The sequence below is a fragment of the Penaeus chinensis genome, chromosome 17, assembly GCF_019202785.1.
Source record: "Penaeus chinensis breed Huanghai No. 1 chromosome 17, ASM1920278v2, whole genome shotgun sequence".
NCBI classification, from domain to species: Eukaryota; Metazoa; Arthropoda; class Malacostraca; order Decapoda; family Penaeidae; genus Penaeus; species Penaeus chinensis.
Window position 1 is genome coordinate 18,164,238 of NC_061835.1, and position 10,073 is coordinate 18,174,310.

General features: G+C 37.9%; 1 protein-coding gene across 1 annotated transcript in view; it reads right to left on the reverse strand.

Moving 5' to 3' along the window:
• LOC125034085 (alpha/beta hydrolase domain-containing protein 17C-like) overlaps positions 1-9,724 on the reverse strand; it is a 33,077-nt gene extending 23,353 nt beyond the window's left edge. The window contains 5 exon segments of the mRNA XM_047625727.1: positions 8,225-8,233; positions 8,389-8,395; positions 8,875-8,878; positions 9,397-9,489; positions 9,491-9,724. Coding sequence (XP_047481683.1) covers positions 8,225-8,233; positions 8,389-8,395; positions 8,875-8,878; positions 9,397-9,489; positions 9,491-9,724 — 347 coding nt within the window.
• Between the last annotated feature and the right edge of the window lie 349 nt (positions 9,725-10,073).

The window sequence follows — 10,073 nt, forward strand, 5'->3', positions numbered from 1 at the left end:
TGATGATGATGATGATGATGATAATAGAGATAGAATAGGATTCTGACTGTGTGCATGTGTGGGTGTGCATTTGCATATGCAGGGGTGTGTGGGTATGTGTGTCAATGTACATGCGTGCATGCGTGTGTATGTGTCATTCTTTAATCTTTCTGCTGTCAATTATCACCTCATTTTACATCAAAATGAAGCAATTTGAACTTTGCAAGTCACATAGAATATAGTTTTGAGGCACAATACACAACAAGTCCAAAGTCTTATATAGTCTAATTTGTTTTTAGACTGATATCACATGTGTTACATGCAACAGATAAACTGACAGACAAACAAATGAAACACAAGCATAATCATATATAATGTAAATGTAAAGGTTAATGTGAATGATAATGATAGTGATAATGAGAACAGAAATAATAGCTATAAAAATTATAACAATAATGACAAGAATAACAATAAAAATCATCATTACCTTCATCACTGTTATTGTTACTATGATTGCAACTATAATTATTAAAATGATAAAATTAAAAGTAAGTGTAAATAAAATAACAAGGCAACAATAATCATAATAACAATTGCAATGCTTATGAAAATCAAAATCATCATTATGATAATCATACATTGTAATTATCATAAGAATTACAAATTATAATAATAATGATAATCATAAATAATGATAATGATTATACAAATAGCTAATGCTAATACTGATAATAATATGAACACCAACATCAATAACATAACAACAATAATAATATACAAAACAATAATAACTACTTATCTAGCAATAATAACAATAATAACAAGAACAACAATAATAATAATAACAATACTAATAAGTGTATTAATAACAATAATAATAATAATAATAATAATAATAATAATAATAATAATAATAATAATAATAATAATAATAATAATAATAATAATAATAATAATAAAATAATAATAATGATAACAATTACACGGACAACAACAAATAACAAAATAACACTGACAATGGTAAGGATGATAATAATGTTGATGAATTTTTTTATGATAGTGATCATCATTATTAGACCATGACGATAAAGAAAAAATTATAATAAAAATAATTATGATGATGATGATAGTAATAAAAAACAACAATAACAATAATAATAATAATAATAATAATAATAATAATAATAATAATAATAATAACAATAATAACAATAATAATAATAATAATAATAATAATAATAATAATAATAATAATAATAATAATAATAATAACAATAAAAAATAACAGTATAACAGTACAACTTGTAGTAATAAATAACAGCAATAGCAATAAAATCCTATCTGATACCATGATAGCAATAACAAATGAAATAAGGACACAAGAGCATATAAAATGTGTATAAATGGATTAATTACTTGTATACAATTAACATCTGTTTTTACTAATAGCACATCTTTGAAACGAGATGCAACATTGTGCAATTGCATCTTTGTGTAATTAAAGAACTGTAGTAAAGAAGGGACAGGAGTAAGTCAGAGGCAGGAGAGAGTGAGATGTAACCTAGTTATCAAAGATTTTAGTTCACATCTTTTAATGCTTTCCCATCATTCCATATCAGAACAGAGAAAAAAATGATGCAGGACTACCAACTACCTGGCACACCCAAGGGAATCATCCATCCTAACATGAATGCCAAAGGGTTGAAGGCACAGGGAGAGGGTGGACACAGTGACGTGGCAAGATTCCTGCTGCTGCCAGGGAGCTCTGCTGCCAGGCAGCCCTGCGTGGGCATGCTATCAGGAGATTAGCCAAGTCTACATCAAGAGCAATGCCTCCACTGTGTCGTTCTTTCCTAACAGTACAACACAAAATCATGGAATATCAATAACTTTCATGCCAGCCAGCCAAGTCTACTTCTCACAATAAGCTACAAGAAAATCTCTTGCATTAAAAAAAAAAAAAAAAAAAATCAATAACAATCAGCTCTATAGAAATTTACATCTACCTTAATTGGTAAAAAGTAAAATAAATTAAAAATAAAAAGCATTAGTGCATTATTACAAAAAAATCTGCTCTCTAATACAATATCAGCACGCGACAAAGATTCTCCTCAGACGCACTTGTGTGTGTTCGACAACTCTGCAAAATGCTAGAAGTGGTACAAATGAAGACCCACGTGGTTCATCCTTGCTATGGCTTTCGACAAATGGATCACTATACAGAAGCCCCGCACCAGGCACCTGAGGGTCAATCTCATCTGAATCAAGCAACTCCTCATTAGAAATTAGCTGATGAATCTACCTATCCATCTATTTACCTTCTGCACCCAGAGGAAGGAAGTCAAAGAAATAAACAACCATTTTCTGTCCCTCTGCCTGCTTTGTCTGTGAGAGAACAGTGACGAGAATTTGACAGTTGGAAAACCTGGCTGTCACTCAGGCTTCAGAAAATGTAGCAGACAATATTACAAAAGAAATGGAAAAAGGAGGAGGGGAGGCAGCAGCAACACAGAGGGTTAAAAAAAAAAAAAAAAAAAAAAAAAAAAACTCGGGAAAGAACATATGAAGCACACTTTGTGAGACTAAGAGCAGGAAAATCCTTGTCTGTATGAGCTCATTCTATGAAAATCATTATGTGCATATATGTCCAATTCATTCCTCTGCAGTCAGGCTTTTCCTCCTCACACACAAGCAAGAAAACCAACACATTATCAGCTCAAGAAGATGTCAAATCCTTTCCTGTCTCAGCAAGGCAAAGACGGGAAGCCAAAAGGGAAGCAATGGACAGGAAGAGAAAGAGCAGAAAGATAGCTTGCAAAAGGATGTGATTTGAAACTCAATGGGGAATCCCAAGCCTCAAGATAACAGATGGCATGGCAGATAACACAAAAGGTTACACAAGGCAGATGTGATGCATTGAGATTTCCAATGCCTGCTTCTGCTTTGGCAAGGCACTTGTGGTGACATGCAATTGAGGGGCAGGGGGGAAGGAGGAATACGGAGAGAAAAAACATAAGAAAAAATTAGGTTAATGTAACTCAACCAACAATTTTGTACTTTCATCAATATAAAACCAATTTCTTTAACATGTAAGGGTGTACTCTCAACAGCTATCATTTTTAAATACAACTTTGTTATAACCTAGCCAATGATTCTATTTATTGTTACCGAGGTTATTTGATCCCCAACTTTTATTTTCCACAGGGAAAAATGCAACTGTTCACTTGCATAAATGTCAAACTAGGCAAAAAGAAGTAAAAAAAAAAAGAACATAGAAAAAAGGATAACTTTTTCTGTGAATAATCCAATTTCTTGATGTTAAACTAAGACTTGCTTATCATAATAAAAAAAAAAATTGATAATTACCAGATAAATACTCTCTATCTTATCAACATCATACCCAAATCAAAACAACTATAAAATTAACTATATTCACAAAGGTTAAATACATTAGCATTACACCTCTAAGCAACCATGTGTCACATACACCATAGATACGCCACCATAATAACAATGCCAAAAATAACCATTGCAATGTGTGTATGTATGTATGTGTATGTATATATATATATATATATATATATATATATATATATATATATATATATATATAAATATATATATATATATATATATATATACATATATATATATATATATATAGAGAGAGAGAGAGAGAGAGAGAGAGAGAGAGAGAGAGAGAGAGAGAGAGAGAGAGAGAGAGAGAAGAAGAGAGAGAGAAAGAAGGAGAGAGAGAGAAAGAAGGAGAGAGGGAGAAAGAAGGAGAGAGGAGAAAGAAGGAGAGAGAGAGAAAGAAGGAGAGAGAGAGAAAGAAGGAGAGAGAGAGAAAGAAGGAGAGAGAGAGAAAGAAGGAGAGAGAGAGAAAGAAGGAGAGAGAGAGAAAGAAGGAGAGAGAGGGAAAGAAGGAGAGAGAGGGAAAGAAGGAGAGAGAGGGAAAGAAGGAGAGAGAGAGAAAGAAGGAGAGAGAGAGAAAGAAGGAGAGAGAGAGGAAGAAGGAGAGAAAGAGAGAAAGAAGGAGAGAGAGAGAAAGAAGGAGAGAGAGAGAAAGAAGGAGAGAGAGAAAGAAGGAGAGAGAGAGAAAGAAGGAGAGAGAGAGAAAGAAGGAGAGAGAGAGAAAGAAGGAGAGAGAGAGAAAGAAGGAGAGAGAGAGAAAGAAGGAGAGAGAGAAAGAAGGAGAGAGAGAGAAAGAAGGAGAGAGAGAGAGAAAGAAGGAGAGAAGAGAGAAAGAAGGAGAGAAGAGAGAAAGAAGGAGAGAAGAGAGAAAGAAGGAGAGAAGAGAGAAAGAAGGAGAGAGAGAGAGAAAGAAGGAGAGAGAGAGAGAAAGAAGGAGAGAGAGAGAGAAGAAGGAGAGAGAGAGAGAAAGAAGGAGAGAGAGAGAGAAAGAAGGAGAGAGAGAGAGAAAGAAGGGGAGTGAGAGAGAAAGAAGGAGAGAGAGAGAGAAGGAAGGAGAGAGAGAGAGAGAAAGAAGGAGAGAGAGAGAGAAAGAAGGAGAGAGAGAGAAAGAAGGAGAGAGAGAGAGAGAAAGAAGGAGAGAGAGAGAGAGAGAGAAAGAAGGAGAGAGAGAGAGAGAGAGAAAGAAGGAGAGAGAGAGAGAGAAAGGAGAGAGAGAGAAAGAAGGAGAGAGAGAGAAAGAAGGAGAGAGAGAGAAAGAAGGAGAGAGAGGGAAAGAAGGAGAGAGAGGGAAAGAAGGAGAGAGAGAGAGAAAGAAGGAGAGAGAGAGAAAGAAGGAGAGAGAGAGAAAGAAGGAGAGAGAGAGAAAGAAGGAGAGAGAGAGAAAGAAGGAGAGAGAGAGAAAGAAGAGAGAGAGAAAGAAGGAGAGAGAGAGAAAGAAGGAGAGAGAGAGAAAGAAGGAGAGAGAGAGAAAGAAGGAGAGAGAGAGAAAGAAGGAGAGAGAGAGAAAGAAGGAGAGAGAGAAAGAAGGAGAGAGAGAGAAAGAAGGAGAGAGAGAGAGAAAGAAGGAGAGAAAGAGAGAAAGAAGGAGAGAAAGAGAGAAAGAAGGAGAGAAAGAGAGAAAGAAGGAGAGAAAGAGAGAAAGAAGGAGAGAAAGAGAGAAAGAAGGAGAGAGAGAGAGAAAGAAGGAGAGAGAGAGAGAAAGAAGGAGAGAGAGAGAGAAAGAAGGAGAGAGAGAGAGAAAGAAGGAGAGAGAGAGAGAAAGAAGGGGAGTGAGAGAGAAAGAAGGAGAGAGTGAGAGAGAAAGAAGGAGAGAGTGAGAGAGAAAGAAGGAGAGAGAGAGAGAGAAAGAAGGAGAGAGAGAGAAAGAAGGAGAGAGAGAGAGAGAAAGAAGGAGAGAGAGAGAGAGAGAGAAAGAAGGAGAGAGAGAGAGAGAGAGAAAGAAGGAGAGAGAGAGAGAGAGAAAGAAGGAGAGAGAGAGAGAGAAAGAAGGAGAGAGAGAGAGAAAGAAGGAGAGAGAGAGAGAGAAAGAAGGAGAGAGAGAGAGAAAGAAGGAGAAAGAGAGAGAAAGAAGGAGAGAGAGAGAGAAAGAAGGAGAGAGAGAGAGAAAGAAGGAGAGAGAGAGAGAAAGAAGGAGAGAGAGAGAAAGAAGGAGAGAGAGAGAGAAAGAAGGAGAGAGAGAGAGAAAGAAGGAGAGAGAGAGAGAAAGAAGGAGAGAGAGAGAAAGAAGGAGAGAGAGAGAGAAAGAAGGAGAGAGAGAGAGAGAAGAAGGAGAGAGAGAGAGAAAGGAGAGAGAGAGAGAGAAAGAAGGAGAGATAGAGAGAAAGGAAGGAGAGAGAGAGAGAGAAGGAGAGAGAGAGAGAGAAGAGAGAGAGAGAGAGAGAAGGAGAGAGAGAGAGAGAAGAGAGAGAGAGCGAGAGAGAGAGAGAGGAGAGCGAGAGAGAGAGAGAGAGAGAGAGAGAGAGAGAGAGAGAGAGAGAGAGAGAGAGAGAGAGAGAGAGAGAGAGAGAGAGAGAGAGAGAGAGAGAGAGGAGAGAGAGAGAGAGAGAGAGAGAGAGAGGAGAGAGAGAGAGAGGAGAGAGAGGAGAGAGAGAGAGAGAGAGAGAGAGAGAGAGAGAGAGAGAGAGGAGAGAGAGGAGAGAGAGAGAGAGAGAGAGAGGAGAGAGAGAGAGAGAGAGAGGAGAGAGAAGAGAGAGGAGAGAGAAGAGAGAGGAGAGAGAAGGAGAGAGAGAGAGAGAGAGAGAGAGAGAGAGAGAGAGAGAGAGAGAGAGAGAGGAGAGAGAGAGAGAGAAGGAGAGAGAGAGAGAGAGAGAGAGAGAGAGAGAGAGAGGAGAGAGAGAGAGAGAGAGAGAGAGAGAGAGAGAGAGAGAGAGAGAGAGAGAGAGAAAAAGAGAAAGAAAGAGAAAGAGAGAAAGAGAAACAAAGAGAAAGAGGAAAGAGAAGGAGAAAGAGGAAGAAAAGTGAGAAAGAGAGAAGGAAAGTGAGAAAGAAGAGAGAAGAGAGAAAAAAGTTTCAGCTGACCTTGATATTGATTAACCTTGTTTATGTGACACAGAGGGCATGACAACATTCAACTATCACAACATTTCATCTTAGTTAACTAAAAAGAAACTCATATCCACAAAATTCCAATAGGCAATAAACCTATCACAATGACTTTAATAAAAAAATGCCTTCTAGATGTACATACTTTGAAATAACAGTACATCTCTATTATCTTTATCAAAGTAACCACTAAACCACTCACACCCACGCCACACATAGTGTCACCATATACTAATTTTCTGTGTTTCTCTACCTCTTACTCACACCTGTTGTCAACACAACTCAAGGACACCACAAATATATACAAGCAAACACTACATACTGAATGTTAAGTGCTGCCGAGCATATGCGACAACTATGAAGTGAGGATTCTTGCATGGCTGCATACTCCCCTATAATCACTAGTCAATATATTGCATCAAGAACCTCCCTGGGGTGGATTTCAAGACTAAAAGGATGGAAGACTTTGTAAATGTGTAAAACATCAGTGATTTCAGACAAGGTTTACATATTAGTATTATTCTTCACTAGGATACCAGCATTAGGATATTACCATATATAACTAAGAAAAAAATCTAGTGATTTTTCTTTATGTTGAAATCAAAGCTTATTATAAACACATGCTGGATAAATTTAGAAGAGCACATGGATTAATACTCATAAAAATCACTTCACAAACTAAAACCTATAATCTTATTAATGAAATTATAAAAGAATAATTGTGATGCAAACAAAAATACTTAATACAGCATAAGCAACAGATGCAGGGGATGAGGGAGGGTGGGGTTGTGTATATGGGAGGCACCAAGAAGAAAATTAAGGGGCATGGAGAATTTTTATTATAGATATTTTTGATGCACTTAATGAAGTACAGAGCAAAACAACATTTTGAGTGTGTATTACTAGTGTGATGATGCAATCTACCACCACAGGGCAGGGGTGTTTGTTCCCATCTGGATCTACCACTGACTATCAAATTAGGGAATAAAATAAGCTCTGATCCTAGAAGCTGTCAATAGTTAGCTAATAGTCATTCCACCCACAGACTTGATCCAAGATTTGTGTAGCCAGGAGCCAGCGCTCTAGTTCCAAGGCCACCACACACATCAATATGATGAGGAATGTCAATAATGTAGCCTTTACAAGGCATAACATAGGGCTTTGTATAACACCACTAATAGTTCTGTTATAAGAACTCAATTTTTTATTTACCTTACTGTTTGTGAACATTAAGGAAAATTAAAATCTGCATCTATGGTATTCTTTATCACCCTCAGATGGTGAATATCAACTCCATAAAGTTGACTAGATTACTTGGTTGCAAAGGTCTTGAGTTAATATCTGTGATAGACCTATCTGTGGATTACCCTAAAGGACATCTGCAGCTTATTACTATGCATACTACAACTGGGATGGGAAAATTAATTAAGACTTCAGTCTTAATTAATTTTTTCAATTTTCATTGTCCATTGCCACTGACTTTTTTTCTTTAGTACATTTTTAATGTAATACACACCAATGACACATCTTTCCAGACTGACAAGAAGAGATCAAAACTCAGAACAGATACAACTCAGAGAAAACCAAATGACCACAAATTAAATTTGTCAAAGCAAACCTTCATACCTTAATCTTATGAGAATTATTGATGCATATGAAACATAATTCACTATAAATGTTAACAACATGCCATGTAATCTTTTGTACTCTGCAAGAGTCAAACAAACTTCCATAAATATATTCTTACAAGATAGAATTTGGTCTAGATTTATATACGCTGATAAAATACCTGGGAAATCTAGATGCTTATATCTGTAGTAGATATTTCAAGACATTTAGTGGAAGCTGAAGGCCACAGAATTACTTAATATGGTCCAATTCAAGACTATTACTAAGTCCCATTGTGAGAGCCAATACACGTATCTTGAGAACATTTGTGCCTCTTCTCTGTACAAATCACCTTGATAACCCTTTCCGATATACTGAAGTTGACTGATTTTATCTACTTTCTTTGCCTATATGATGGGGCTTCCTCATAAACTGTATTTCATCAAATTTGTCTAATGTCTATTGTCTAATCATGAATTTAAGATGGATTTAATAGAGTTGACAAAACATGTGATTAACAGAAAAGCAAGATATATAATGCTGGGAGAGGAGAGTTATAGACAAACTTCAGATATTCCTTGAGTTAATTCTTGCAACTTCCAAAGAGACAGATATATATTATCAGTTCATGTTTACAAGGCAAGGGCAATCTTTCAAAACTTTTTTCATCAATACATTGGTTGTATTCTCTATAAATTTACATTTATCATGATCTACAATGGGTGGAAAATAAAATGTATTCCAATAGAACAGTGGCACAGCATCATGCAATCACTGTAGCCTTAACACTTAACGCACAAGCAAAAGCTGCTACGTACATTCAGGCAAGACAAAACTTGGACTAGATCCTTATATGAAGATTTGTTGGTCTGCATTAATCAAACTAGACACAAGAACGTCTTCTAAACACATTTTACCCATTACTCATAATATCCTTCCTGTCACATTCTAAGCAAAGACTTTCCTGTGATTCTGATAAAAGACATACATGGACTATCTTGTTAATGTTTAAAAAAAAAGATTATTTATTAATAATTGTTTCACATAATATATCAAGCTTTTCATGAGCCAAATACAGACTGGATTTTTCTCACAAGTTCAGTAACTTCTTCAGAAAAGAAAAGAAAATCATATTATAATATTCAAGGTCCTTACATCCTTGTCTAATACAGAGGAAGTAACAGCAACTACAGAGGAAAAAGACAGTAGGGGACGAGGACCCCTTTTTAGCTTGCCCCACCCCCTCTCCTGCCCTCACCCATTTTCCAATGCCCCCTTACCCTACCCCCTGCCCCTTGCCCAGCTTGCTGCCCTTGCCCACCCTTTTTTGGGAAAATTTTTGCGTCGAAAAACCCACGTTCTCTTGGTGTTGACCACCCGGGATGCGGACATGAGGGGGGAGTGGAGGATGACGGCGCCCCCCTTTTTTTTTTTGGGTAAGCCGGTGAGGCCAGGTTTTTTTAGTGGCCGCCTTTTCCCAATGTTTGGGGCCGTACAGGATGATGTTCTCGGGGCGAAATTCCCCATAGCCCCTTTTTGCGGGCATGCCGGGCCCGGTTATGTTGATTTACAGGTTCTTCTCTGATGGCTTGCCCGTGCTGACGCCATACCGGGTTTTAGTGTAGCTGAAGATTTTTGCTGTTAAAGCCCCTTTTTCCCCGGGCTCAGGTAGAGCTGTCATGTCCCCCCAAAGTCGGGCGCATTCCCATTTGAGAAAGGATGCAAGAAAACCCCGCGTTGGGCGTGGGCAGCGCCGAAATGCAGGGGGATCTTGTTGCCACGGTTGGTGCGTGTGTAGAAGTCCTTTTTTTGCCCCCCTTCCTGGGGGGAAAAAACTCCCAAATGGGCCCTTCCCTTGTGAGGTGGGCCGTGCCGGGGACCCAGTTCATCGGCCCCTGAAGCTGGGGGTGGCCTCTGGGGGGAAATGGGCCATCTTGGCGGGGATGTGGAGGGCACGGCGGCCAAAGCAGAACAGGCGGGGATGTCCTCGGCTTAGGCCGTTCATGGCGCAGGTGACGGAGCGCTTCAGG